This window comes from Symphalangus syndactylus, chromosome 6, assembly GCF_028878055.3.
Source record: "Symphalangus syndactylus isolate Jambi chromosome 6, NHGRI_mSymSyn1-v2.1_pri, whole genome shotgun sequence".
NCBI classification, from domain to species: Eukaryota; Metazoa; Chordata; class Mammalia; order Primates; family Hylobatidae; genus Symphalangus; species Symphalangus syndactylus.
In genome coordinates, this window is record NC_072428.2 from 98,282,477 (window position 1) to 98,296,591 (window position 14,115).

At 38.8% G+C, this 14,115-nt stretch overlaps 1 protein-coding gene across 2 annotated transcripts in view; it reads right to left on the reverse strand.

Annotated features, from left to right (window-relative positions):
- LAMB4 (laminin subunit beta 4) overlaps positions 1–14,115 on the reverse strand; it is a 112,740-nt gene that overhangs the window by 96,371 nt on the left and 2,254 nt on the right. The window contains exons 2-3 of one of the 2 annotated variants that reach the window (XM_055281411.1): positions 13,540–13,646; positions 6,704–6,770 (exon numbers count right to left, since the gene is read on the reverse strand). In XM_055281411.1, coding sequence (XP_055137386.1) covers positions 6,704–6,737 — 34 coding nt within the window. In that variant the 5' untranslated portion in view covers positions 6,738–6,770; positions 13,540–13,646. Of the gene's footprint in view, positions 1–6,703; positions 6,771–13,539; positions 13,647–14,115 lie in introns of those variants that run through there. The other variant, XM_055281412.2, reaches the window with a different exon arrangement.

Consider the following 14,115-nt stretch of genomic DNA (forward strand, 5'->3'; position numbering starts at 1 on the left):
CTATGAATTTTGCCAGGTGCATTGGCTCATGCCTGTACATCTCAGCACTTGGGAGACTGAGGTGAGAGAAGTGCTTGAGGCCGGGAGCTCAAGACCAGCCTCCTCAATATAGTGAGACTCCCATCTCCACAAAAAAATTAAAAGAAATTAGCCAGGCATGGTGGTGCGTGCTTGTAGTCCCAGCTATTCAGGAAGCTGAGGCGGGAGGATTGCTTGAGCCCAGGAATTCAAGTCTATAGTGAGCTATAATGGTGCCATTGCAATCCAGCCTGAGTGACAGAGCAAGACCCTATCTCAAAAGCAACACCAGAAACAATCCTATCATTTTGGAAGCGGGGAGGTCAACATGTCATACTTAGAGATTGAATTTAAAGTTAAATCTCAGGCCGGGCACGGTGGCTCACGCTTGTAATCCCAGCACTTTGGGAGGCCGAGGCGGGCGGATCACGAGGTCAGGAGATCGAGACCACGGTGAAACCCTGTCTCTACTAAAAATACAAAAAATTAGCCGGGCGTGGTGGCGGGCGCCTGTAGTCCCAGCTACTCGGAGAGGCTGAGGCAGGAGAATGGCGTGAACCCGGGAGGCGGAGCTTGCAGTGAGCCGAGATCGCGCCACTGCACTCCAGCCTGGGTGAGAGAGCGAGACTCCGTCTCAAAAAAAAAAAAAAAAAAGTTAAATCTCAGGAATTAAGTTATCAATCCATATAATCAAATTATTCTGGAAAATTTCATAAATTACCTATATAGTACAGCATACATGGTTTTGTGCAGACAAATCCTAACATAACGTTTGAGAACTATCAAGTTAGATAAAGAAGGAAACAAAGGAAACTCTACATGCAAATGAACAAGCATTCCAATCATTCCAAGTTAAGATAACTGTTAAACATCTATATGGGCATGAGGGGCAAGTAGGGTCATCTGAAATAGTTCTTTCCTGCAGGGTTTCTTCCATCATCTTATCTAATACACTTTGATAAGCAATAATTTATTAATGGATTTGTTAATTGTTGGGAAGACTGAATAAAACAAAGTGGAATCTTACTGGGGGTTAAGATCTAAAGTTAACACACAAAGTTAAACATATATATAATGAGTGTCTACTGCATTTTGTGGGTAGTTACTTATGTTACAGGAAAGGGGTCCCGACCCAGACCCCAAGTGAGGGTTCTCAAACCTCACACAAGAAAGAATTCAGGGCGAGTCCATAAGGTAAAGTGAAAGCAGATTTATCAGGAAAGTAAAGGAATAAGAGAATGGCTACTCCATAGAGCAGCCCCGAGGGCTGCTGGTTGCCCATTTTTACAGTTATTTCTCGATGATATTCTAAACAAGGGGTGGATTACTCATGTCTTCCCCTTTTAGACCATATAGGGTAACTTCCTGATGTTGCCATGGCATTTGTAAACTGTCATGGCACTGATGGGAGTGCAGTAGTGAGGACAACCAGCGGTCACTGTCGTGGCCATCTTGGTTTTGGTGGGTTTTGGCCAGCTTCTTTACTGCAACCTGTTTTACCAGCAAGGTCTCTATGACCTGTATCTTGTGCTGACCTCCTATTTCATCCTGTGACTGAGAATGTCTTAACCATCTGGGAATGCAGCCCAGTAGGTTTCAGCCTCATTTTACCCAGCTCCTATTCAAGATGGAGTTGCTCTGGTTCACATGCCTCTGACACTTATAGAAATAGTTTTATTTTTTCTTTCAAAAACTATATATGAAAAGGACAATATCATTTTATTGTTAATTCAATTAAAGCATTAAAATCCTGTTTGATTCTGGAGGCCAAATCTAAGTACTAGTTTTCTCCTTATTGCAATTCAAAATGATAGTGATAATTTTGCAGATGTAAACTGGCCTCTAAATGGATGGGCAGAGGACCTAGAATGGCTAAAACATTTTGAAAAAGGAAAATAAAGGTGAAGGAATAGCTCTATTCAATATGAAGGCTTACTATATAGCTATCATAAAGAAGAGACTGCGATTTTTGGCAGAGGAATTGACACCTAGATCAATGGAACAGAATAGAGAACCCAGAAATAGACCAACAAAAATATGTCCTACTGATTTTTGAGGTCCAAATGCAACTCAATGGAGGAAGAACAGTATTTTCAATAAATGGTGCTGGAGCAATTGGATCCACAGCCAAAAAAAGAAAAAGAAAAAATGAACTGCAAGCAAACCTCACACCTTATATTAATATTAATTAATAATTGAGCATAGACTTAAATGTAAAATGTGAAACTATAGAGCTATGAAACTCATATAAACCATAGGAGAAAATCTGGCATTTTGGGCTAGGTGAATAATTTTTAGAATTACCAAAAAAAAAAACATGATCCATAAAAGGGGAATTTAGAAAATTGGACCGTGTCAAAATTAAAAACTTTTGCTCTGAGAAAGACCTTGTGAAGAAGTGAAAAGGTAAACTATGGAGTAAGAGAAAATACTTGCAAACCACATATCCGACAAAGCTCTTGTACTTACAATTTAATAAAAGCTTTCAAAACTCAACATTAAAAAAACCAATCAAATGAGCAAATGGCAAGTGAGATGAACAGAACACTTCAGTGAAGAAGATACACAGATGGCAAATAAACACATAAAAAGAGGTTCAACATCATTAGCCACTGGGGAAATGCAAATAAGATCACAATGAGATATCACTACACACTGATCAGAATAGCAAAGATTAAAATAGTGATAACACCAGATGCTAGAAAGGATGTGAAGATCCCGCATACCTTGCTGGTGGGAATGAAGAACGGTATAGGCACTCCTAGGAAGAATATGGTAATTTCTTACAAAACTAAGCAGGTGCTAATCATGCAACTCAGCAAGGGAACTCTTGAGTATTTATCGCAGAGAAATTACAACTTATGTTCACACAAAAACCCTATACAAATGTCCACAGCATCTTTATCTGTAATAATAAAAAACTGGAAACAACCCAATGTCCTTCATTTGGTAAAGGGTTAAACCAAGTGTGGTACATCTGTACCATGGAATCTAGCAAAAAAAGTAGTGAACCACTGATACGAACAACAACTTGGATGGATCTGAAAGGAATTGTGTGGAGTGAAAAAAGGTTATGTACTGCATAATTCTATTTGTATCACATTACTGAATGACAAAATTATAGAGATAAACAGATTAGTGGTTGTCAGTGGTTAGGAAGGCAGGGAGGGAGGGAGGTGGATGTGGCTATAAAAGGGTGTACTAGGGATCCTTGAGGTGGTGGAACTGTTCTGTATCTTGACTGTGGTGATGGGCACGTAAATCTATTGGTGATAAAATGGAATAGTCTCAAATACACGCACACATGAGTACATGTATAACTGGTGAAATCTGAATAAGGCCTGTGAATGACATCAGTGTTGATTTCCTGGTTGTGATATTGTGCTATAGTTATATAAGATGCTACGACTGAGAGAAATTGGGTGAAGGGTATATGGTCTCTCTGTGTTATTTCTTACAGCTGTGTGTGACCTTACAATTATTTCAAAATAAAAAGTAAAAGAGACAAACAATCCCCAACCCCCATCAGCCTCTGGATGGTAAATCAAGCAAATCCCAGACTCTAAAAATACACATGTGACATGTTCTAGCTGCTCTTTTACACTTTATCCTTGAGACATTAAAATTTACGCCAAGCCTTATTTCAGTAGACAGGAGTGACAGGGATGGGCCTATAATAAAAAATAATAACCATACAGTGAAATCAGCTTGGTTTCTTCTCAGTTTTCTCCATTTAAAAAATATAATAATCTTTTCATGAACTTATTTTATATTTAATGGCTTTCTTTCCTTTAGTTTGACCTCCAAAATAGCCTATATGGTTATTGAAAAAACCATGTTATTGCTCTTACTTAAACATTATTCACATGAACTATTAATCTGGTCATTTTGTAATATTAGGCATGAAACAGACATGGATCATAAGTTCTACAGCTAAGAATATGATAATGTCTCCACCCACGCAAGTTACTAAATGACACTTTGAACAGGAAATTTTCTATTTGCAGTCTCAATATAAAGATTATTATTCTAAGGCAAGGGCACATTTCTTTCTCTTTCTGTGAGATAGCTATGTGAAGAAAGCTAGCTCCATCGGACACTTGCTGTTTTGTGGTATAATAAATGGTTGATGTGGACTTTTATTTAACCAGCAACCCACATTCATATTTTGTTTGTTTGTTTGTTTTCTGGAATTGGTATCTAGGATAAATAGCTATTCAGAAGTTTGAACTCCAATAGACCAAAGATTTTTAAGGATAATATCAGGTATAGCATTTCCACTGATGTTACATGTGAATAAAAGACTTCCCTTCCAGGGATTTATTCTTTTAGACAAGTTCCATCCTGGATTTTTTTTAATTGGAATTGTTGCCTTAGAGATTTAACATGTTTTTATAACCTGACTTGGCCAAACTTGTTTTCATCAGAAATTTTTTTTCAGAAAATATATTCCAGGACTTAGGGAAATTGAACTATTATTCCTGTAATGTTATAAGTGCAAATATGAACTTCTTGTCTAAAATATTTGGCAAAAAGTGACTAGAAATGTAAATAGTTAAAGTTTCATGCCTGAACATAGACTAAGCAATATCCTTCCTGGGATGAAGTTTCCAAATGCCAAATCACATTAGCAACGGGTTGGAATTAATTCAGCAAATAAACATGTTTATGTGTTTTGACAATCAACACGTTCCTAAAAAATGACGCAACCTGAAGATAGAAACTGAAGATAGAATGTTATGAATTTTATGAATGTTATGAAATTCCAAAATGAATTTAGGAGATCTGGTCATTTAAGGAAAATATACAGTAAATTTCCTGTAAAGAATTGTTTATAGAAATTACTGTTACTATATAATTTCTCTAGGATTTCTGCATGTTGTCATAATTTTCTCAAACACATGAGATGCTTTCTCACACTTTAGAGTTCACATCAGAGCTTTAGAGGATGTAAACACACGTTTATACGTTCATGCAGATTATAATGGGTGAGAAAAAATATCAAGAATGTGGCTGGGCACAGTGGCTCACACCTGTAATCCCAGCACTTTGGGAGGCCGAGGTGGGTGGGTCACCTGAGGTCAGGAGTTCAAGACCAGCCTGGCCAATATGGCAAAACGCTCTCTCTACTAAAAATACAAAAAATTAGCTGGGCATGGTGGGAGCACCTGTAATCCCAGCTACTCGGGAGCCTGAGGCAGGAGAATTGCTTGAACCCAGGAGGTGGAGGTTGCAGTGAGCCGAGATCGCACCATTGCACTCCAGCCTGGGTGACAAGAATGAAACTCTGTTTAAAAAAAAAAAAAAAAAAAGAACGTATGTAGATAAGGTTTGCACTTTGCGTGAAGTTCCTAAAACCTATAGGGCAGTGCACTTTTTAGGATTATTTCTCCTTATATTGCTCAGTCAGAAGGCAAAACTAAGTGTTTAAATAGGCTGCAGTATTTATGTAAGTGTCTATGTTCAAACTATCAATGGGAAAATTTCCAAGCTGATGATATGTAGCTAACCTGCTTGGGAGTTTGACCACTGGCAACTCAAGAGGTTTGGTTTAGGTCAGGGCAAGCTTACATTTAGAAATGTACGATTGATTGCAGTGAGGTCTTTTCTGCCCAAGCTAATTTAGTTTAGAAGATTCCTTCTCCAGAGAGAAGAATCCCCTAATTGAGGAAGGCTCTCTCAGCAACTGTGGATCCGTTTAGAATTTTGCAAGATGTGAGTAAGATATTCTATACAAAGGCTGGGGAGAAGGTAGAGTGATCCTCAGTGGTCCCTTCTGATTTTGGATATTGGTTTAGTTTCAAAGAGAATATGTAAGGCAGGTGCAGGTTAAAATAACTATTTTTCTGAATGAGACCAGTCCTGGGATGCGGAGGATGAACTGAGGGCTCCAGATGAACGACAAGTTTCTGTTCCCACTGGGCTGTGGCTCACCTCTCCAAGGCAGGGGATTTTCAACAAAGAACAAATGAGCGCTTACCATCTGGACCACTACCAGCAAATCTAACTGGAAAATTACCTCAGGGTTGGAAAATTGTGAAGAAAAAAAAAAAAGGTGAGATTCTGGAGGTTTGTTGTCATGAAGAAATTCAGCATAAATCTTTGAAGTGAAGATTCTAAGCAATTTAGTTAGTACTCAGTAACCAAAGGCAGGCCTGTTTTCGATGTAGAAAAGTCATATCAAAGAGAGTAATTGTTGGAAACATCTTCTCTATGATTAATGCAAATTATTCTCAGCTTATTAAAGACAGCGGGAGCATGGAGAATTTGGCCTTTTAACTTAGAGCTGATGCTTACTTAGAAGAGGGAATTTTGCCTCCAACTTCTTCACAAGACCTCATTGCTGGGACAAGTGTTGCATTGAAAGCATAGCTATTAAAAAATTAGATGCATTGTATTTGTAAATTAAGACACTGAAACTATTCTCTGTTCTTTAATATTTTACTTTACTTACTTATCTGAAGATAACATTCCATTAAAAAGTGATAGAAATAGCTATATGTGGATACTAAACATGTTGGAGTGGAACTTTTCAGTTGGTTGACACAATTACACAACAACAACAGAATAGCTACACAAGTATACAGCACTATGGAAGAAAGAAGTGAATATGTTTAGAAACTATTTCCACTAAATATTTTAGGACAATACAAGCAGTAAATAGATTTTGACAACGAATACTCACCAAGGTGCAAAAAAAGGGTAAGTTGAAATTGCATTCTTTTGTCAGGAGATGATTAAATTCAATTCTACTGGGTTAAAAAAAGGTTAAAGTCAATCACTGATAGAAGAAATAATTGCCATCATCACATGTTATGTAAAAGTGCTCAGAATTATTGAATGGTTCTTATGCTTTAGACATACGAAATATCCACACCGTCCAGATCCTCAAAAAATAAGAGTGCATAAACATTTTAACAAATATTTGTTTGCTCTTAATGTTTGCCATTTTTTGAAATCACAGAATTCAATCGTTTGTGGGAAATAAGAGGAAACAAATATAATTTCCTTTGCATATTTTAATTTTAACCTACTTTTTGCCCATTCTTATTTAGAAACTTTTTCTTCTAAAAATTACACAGTTAATACATACTTATTATAGAAAAAGTAGAATATTCAGACAGGAAAAATGAAGAAAAATATCACCTATAATACTACCCCCAGTGGGCCATGATTGCGCCATTGCACTCCAGCGTGGGCAACAGAGCAAGACACTGGGGATGGAGGGAGGCCCCTCTCTCAAGAGCCTTTTCTTCCATACTTTTTCCTTGCACAAATAATTTTCAAAAATAATATCACACTGTTTTCTTATTTCGATCAATGCTTTCTGGTCATCTTCCTGTACTCACAAATGCACTATTAATTAGTGATTTTTATCAAGATTAAGATCACCTGGAGTCTCCTATAAAGCAAACTTGTGATTTTCTTCTTTGTAGATTTGGCCATGGCCCTTGAGAGAGAGGCCTCCCTCCATCCCCAAGTTACCATTGAAGAGAGTTCTGATCCAGAGTGGAGTATATATACACTTCAGTGGGTCTGGAGAAAAGAAGGTAAAATTTGTAATTTTTTTTTTTCTTTTTTTAAGAGAGTGTCTCACTCTGTTGCCCAGGCTGGAGTACAGTGGTGCAATGGTGACCCAATGAAGCCTCAGCCTCCTCGATTCAAGCTGATTCTCCCACCTCAGCCTCCCCAGTGCAGAGACTACAGGCATGTGCCAGCATATCCAGCTAATTTTTATTTTTTGTAGAGATGGAATCTCACTGTGTTGTAAGATGGACACCAGTACTTTTAATTACTGCATAGTATTAGTCTGAATGTAGAAACTAGAATTGATTTAATGAATTCCTATTGGTTGATGTGTACTTGGTTTATAATATTTTCCTGTTATAAATATTTCTGTTAAATCTTTGTTTATAGCCTTATTCACTAGGATATAGTAAATGGAGCAGAAATAATGAGCCAAAGAGTACATGTGTATGTGCATATAACCATATATGTATACAAAGACTGTATATACACACACGCACATGCATATATACAAATATACATACGTATATGTGTGTATAAAGCTTTTGATTTCACTGTCAAACTACCATGCAGAAAGTTTGTTCCAATTTACACTCTTATAACCAGCCTGTGAGAACTGCTAACATGAGCCCTTACCAATATGGAGTATTATTTTTAAATATCTGTCAGTTTAAAAAGCAAAAACAAACAAAAAAAACCCAAAAAAACCTCATTATAATTTATTTGAATAGTAGGAAATATAAAACCTCTTTCATGTATTTTCAAGTGAGACTATTTTTTCACATTCTACCTTCAAGGCTTTTCCTGGTGAATCCTTTACCCTCCTACTCCCATATTCCCAGTCCCTGCACGTGCACAGTCCCTGCGCTCCAGCCTTAGCACTCCAGTTTCTGTTTTCTGAACCTTCTTCGTATGCTGTTTCGTTTGCCTTGAATGTCACCCTCCTAAGCCCAAATGTCAGCCTCCCTATGAAGTCTTTTTAGGGTGTTTTGCAATGCCTGATTTTAGGCAAATATCCCATTCTGTGATTCAGGCTCTTTATGAAGCCTAGGCTTCACTTTGGAAGTCCAATCTGGAAAGTGACTCACTGAGAAACAGTCCTCCCACTGTAGCTCCATCAGAATGAGCTCTACCTGTTGGAAAAGTCTGCAATCTTGGGCTAATGGCCTCATACAAAACCTCGTGAAGACCTATAGGAGAATCCAGGTTGCAGCTATAGGAAGGTCCATTCTGTATAGGCCACCTGAACCTGCACAGGCACTTTTTCTAGGTGGTACTTTCTTATTGCTTTTTTCTCACAGGCACGTCAGGAGCTTGGCTTCTGTTCAGCCGCCCAGATACACTTCTGATAAATGAAATATCTAATCCTGATGCTGTCCTGTATTTAGAACTGCCCATGTGCTTCATTCTGTCCGGAAATGCAAAATTATTGGCATTTTGGTCATTTAATAAGAATGGGCACTATTAGCAAAGTTTGAAAATATGATTCTCTATAACCAAAGAAACTGAATTCAGTGAGATGACAATCTCTATGAATAGCCTACGATTCAGGGCTTGTAATGATCTAGGCTCTGAGTTACTGGGGTAAAGTGCTACGTAGGCTATATCATGGCATTCCTGCTTCTCTCCAGTGGAGAACCTATTCACAGGGCAGAGTCCAAAGCAAAAGACTGTTTCCAGCTACAAATCATGGGCTAATTTCTTCCTACATTGGACAGGTGGGAGTGAGGCAGAGTGCCGAATTCCCAGGACTCAGATTTAGAAAGACAGGAGGTGGAACTGTAATGCTGAGTGCAGGAGTAAAAGAACAAGTGGAATGCCTTCTGCAGAGCATTTGGGGGAACAAAGCTTCCTCAGTATCACAGTTCACCACATTTCTATGATAAAAATGAACTGCTGAAAATTTCTTCAGTCCATATGGGAATTCTCTTCAAGCAACAATAAAGGTCATGGTACAAAGACTACTGGACTTCCCAGTGTACATCAGCCAGGTTTAAAAATGACCTGCCCCAAAGGAGCAGCGGGAGGAGTCAGAAGCAGATCCCTAGAAGAGATACCATTTCCTTATTGATAATTGGTTAAGGATTATCACAGTTGCTATGTGAAGAGATAAATGACAGAATCACACAGCTTGCCAATAATTCCATTAGATCAGCAGGCCACAGCCCTGGATGCAACTGAGAATCACTTGAGAAGATATTTTTAATGACTTCCTTTTTGAAATATTTATTTTTAATTGTGGTAGAAATACACCTACATAAAATTGACCATCTTAATCATTTTTACCTGTACACTTCAGTAGTGTTAATTACATTTACATTGTGTGCAACCAATCTCCAGAACACTTTTCATCTTGCAAAGCTGAAACTTTGTATCCATTAAACAAGAAGTCTTCATGTCTCCCCCAGTCCCTGGCAACCACCATTCTAACTTTCTGTCTCTATGGATTTGACTACTCTAAGTATCTAATATATGGAGAAACACACAATATTTGTCTTTTTTGTGACTGGCCTATTTCACTTAGCATAATGTCCTAAAGGTTCATCCATGTTGTAGGATGTGTCAGAATTTCTTTCCTTTTTAAGGCTGAATAATATCCACTGTATGTACCTGAGGAGATATTAAACCACCAATGCTCAGGCCCAACTCATACTAATGAAGTCAGAATCTCTGGGGTGGGACCCAGGTGTCAATATGTATAAAATGCTCACTAGGGGATTCTGAGACGTAGCCAGGGTTGAGAACCACTGATGGCTTGCCAACACCTAAAACTAATTAATTTGTCCCTCACACTTGCTATGCTCCTGGATTCCCTTCTAAGAGAAGGGCATAACCCAGTGCTTTCCAAACTTTACTGCACATTAAAATCACCAGGTTTTGTTTGTTTTTTTTTTTGAATCCTGCTTCCCGGGTCACATTCCATACCAATTACACCACAATATCTGGGGGTAAGGTCCCGACATCAGTATTTTAAAAGATTCCAGGTGATTCCAATGGGCAGCAAAATTTGAGACCCACTGCATCACCATGGACCAACTGTCTCAGACTAGAAACTTGAGGGTTACCTTTGATTCCTCCTTTTCTTACCCTTCAAATCTAAATTCTTCTCATCAAGCCCATTTGATCTTATCTCCTTAAACAGTGGTTCTCCAAGTGTAGTCCAGGGACTTAATAAGATAACCAATTCATCCTAGTTTGCCTGGGACTTTTCTGATATTCTCATTACAAATCCCCAGGTTCGGCAATCCACCTCAGTCCCAGGCAAACTTACATGGTTGGTTACCCTACCAGAGGAGCAGCATCAACATCATGTGGAAATGCCAATGATCAGGGCCCAGCCAGGGACCTACTGATTCACAGACTCTGGGATGGGGCTCAGCATGCTGCCACGTGCCCTCCAGGTGAGTCTGATGAACGCTCGATTTTGAGAACCGCTGCCCTAAGCAACTCCCAAGTCTTTGCACTACACAAAGACAGACGGCTCCTCCGTAGTAAGACTCTGCAGGCTGTCGTGTTGGGGTGAGTACAGGACATTTGGCAATGTTTGCGACATTTTTTGGCTGTCATAATGAGAGGAAGATGCTGTATGGCAGACACACCTGAAAGAAATAACTTAAGCAGACCCTGAGAATGACCTGTGTTCTAAAAGGAATGTGTGTTTGGAGCTCCAAGCTAAGGAATCTGGGAGTAGCCAACCTGAAGATTCATTCCTTATATATCAGGAACATCTGAACCCCTGGCCCATTGCATGGAACACGGCCGATACAGGGGATGGAGGCCCTTTGTTTTGTTGTAAACAAAGATTGCCAGGTGGAGGTTGTTAGAGGGAGGGTGCTCAGTGAAAATGCTGTATGAACTGCATGATTTTTACAAGCAGGAGTGGTTCTCCAGTCCAGCCCTACATATAGCCATGGGTCTGCCCTGTATATAAGTCCCCTTCAATAAACCCTATGTCTTGTTCGCTGGCTCCAAGTCCCTTCTTTGGCCTCTCAAACATGGTGCCATCCCTACTGAGGTCAATGGGGTTCTGGCATGACAGACGCTACTGGCATTGAGTGTGTAGAGGCCAGGGATGCTGCTAAGTAAATATTCTACAATGCATGGGACAGTCCTGGGCCCTACAACACAGAATTAAGCATGCTAAAATATCAACAGTGCTGAGCTTGAGAAACTTTCTCAGTGGCTTCAGTGCCCTTAACTATGGGCCTTATCATCTCAGCCCTTATTTCCCAAAATCACTCACCTCTAGTCTTCCTCCTCATTTTCTATTTCCCATTTTAGGAGAGCTAAGCTCCAAACTAGATAAGTATTATAATGAATCTGGCAACTTCTAGAAGTTCTGTTATCTGAAATCACCTATCCAGTCATAAAACCCACAGCTGCACATACAGCACGATTTCAGAAAATGTGGTAACCCTATGCATGCCTTCCTTCATCAAACTATAAGTTTAATTGGTACTGCTTTTCTGGTTGGTTTACCAGAGCTGACATTGTAAAGCCTCTCAGGGGCTACATGGCACTTTTTTCTTGCTAAATTCATCAGTGAGTTTTAGTAATATATGTAAAAGTGATTGGAACTAATAAACAAAACATTATCCCTCCTTTGGATGAGATATGTATAAACGTATTTCCAAAGGCGCTGGGTGCATTTTGGTAACTGTTTAATGAATACTACTAGATGACACTGGTCTTAAAATGTATTAAGTGTTACAATAAACAGTGAAATACATTAGACTGACAATAACTTTCTGGCATTGCTAATTGATTTAATTTACTGACCATTCACTTATATTTGCCTCATCTGCTCTCACTTGAAGGCTGCAAAGAGTTTACTCTTTTTTGTCAAAACAATTCGGATGAAACAGATGAGGAGAAAAGGGCCATGTGGTGCCCAATTGCCCAGCTCCTAGAACCACAGGTGCATCGTGTTTGATAAGAGCCTTTCCGCAGGAAAGACGTGCATTCCACTCCTGTTTCTACTACAGCGCCTTTCTTCTGCAAATTGTACAGTAATTTATAACACAGAAGATAATTATAAATACATTTATATTAGTCCTTAAGACTTTTTCTGGCACACAAATAATTGTCTATATTTAAAGTGACAGTTCTCAGAGATCTTTAACTTTCCTTTGTCTAACTTTTTTTCATGTTGTGTCAGGACTCATTAGATATTTCACCTGTTTTGCCTAAATTTCATCATAGTGAGGAATACAGAATACAGAACTATAAAGTTTACCATTTTTTTTTTGAGACAGAGTCTTGCTCTGTCACCCAGGCTATGGTACAGTGGCACATTCTTGGTTCACTGCAACCTCAGCCTCCCATGCTTAAGCAGTCCTTCCACCTCAACCTCCTGAGTAGCTGGGATTACAGGCATGTGCCACTACGGCTGTATAATTTTTGTAGAGATGGGGTTTCGCCCTGTCGCTCAGGCTGGTCTTGAACTCCTGAGCTCAAGCAATCTGCCTGCCTCGGCCTCCCAGAGTGCTGGGATTACAGGCATGAGCCACCATGCCCGGCCAAGTTTATGTTTCTTTTAGTTATAGCAGACATGCTTTTCTTAAAACAATATTTACACATATCTAGAACATTAACAAAATATTTTGAAAATATGGGTAGTTCTAATGCACTTAAAACGTTTATAAGTTGTCATAAGTTTTATAACCATAACAAAAACAAACATTTGCTGAAAACACAATTGTATATTTCAACACTACATTATTTGAAGCTCCCTTCAAGGTACAGTAAGGCTCAAGTTGTTGGCTTCATATCACAATGCACTAACATCAATTTTCACATTGGATACTGTTTTATGTTGCAATAACCTTTATTTAAGTGTCATTGGATTATCATTCTGTAAAAGTAATAGTAATTTATGTGCTAATATGCTCCATTTCTTACTTTATGCCAACTCCACTTACCCCCTAAATTCTAATACCTTCATTTAATCCATAAAAATGCCAATTTGCTAGTGAGAGAGCAGGCAAGACTTACCAGGATCTGGGAGTCTTTGTGGAGAGGCGCAGGTAGCAAACAGGGCATGTGAAGACACACCTGAAAGTTAGAGCCAGTTTATATAGAAAACATTCTCCCCGAGGCACCTAAAAGTAGGTAAAAAAAAAAAAAAAAAAAAAAAAAAAGACAAGAGGTATTCCAACACCTGTCAAAAAGGTGATTTGTGAAGTCACTTAAGTTTTCACTTATAGATACACACCTACACACACACATAAACAGAGGGAAACAGAGCTCAGTTTTACAGCAAATATTTTTCTTGTTTTCTCTAAAACCAATTTTAATAGCCAGGAATAATGCACAGACATTTTGTTCCCTGTTTTATTTATTTTTTTCTGGTTCATGTTTTAGCGGTCATTTTCAGACACCTTGATACTTATCAGCTGTAAAATGTGCCGGATTAGATGGGCTTGTTTCTCAGGAATGTGAGACCCCTGACTCCATCCCAATCTGCTTTCAGTGGGACCAGGTGGAATAGTTTCAGATGGGTGCTCAAGGCTCTGGCCAGTCCTAACTGGCTCAAGATCATCTTAAATGGCTCATGGATTTCTGTTTACC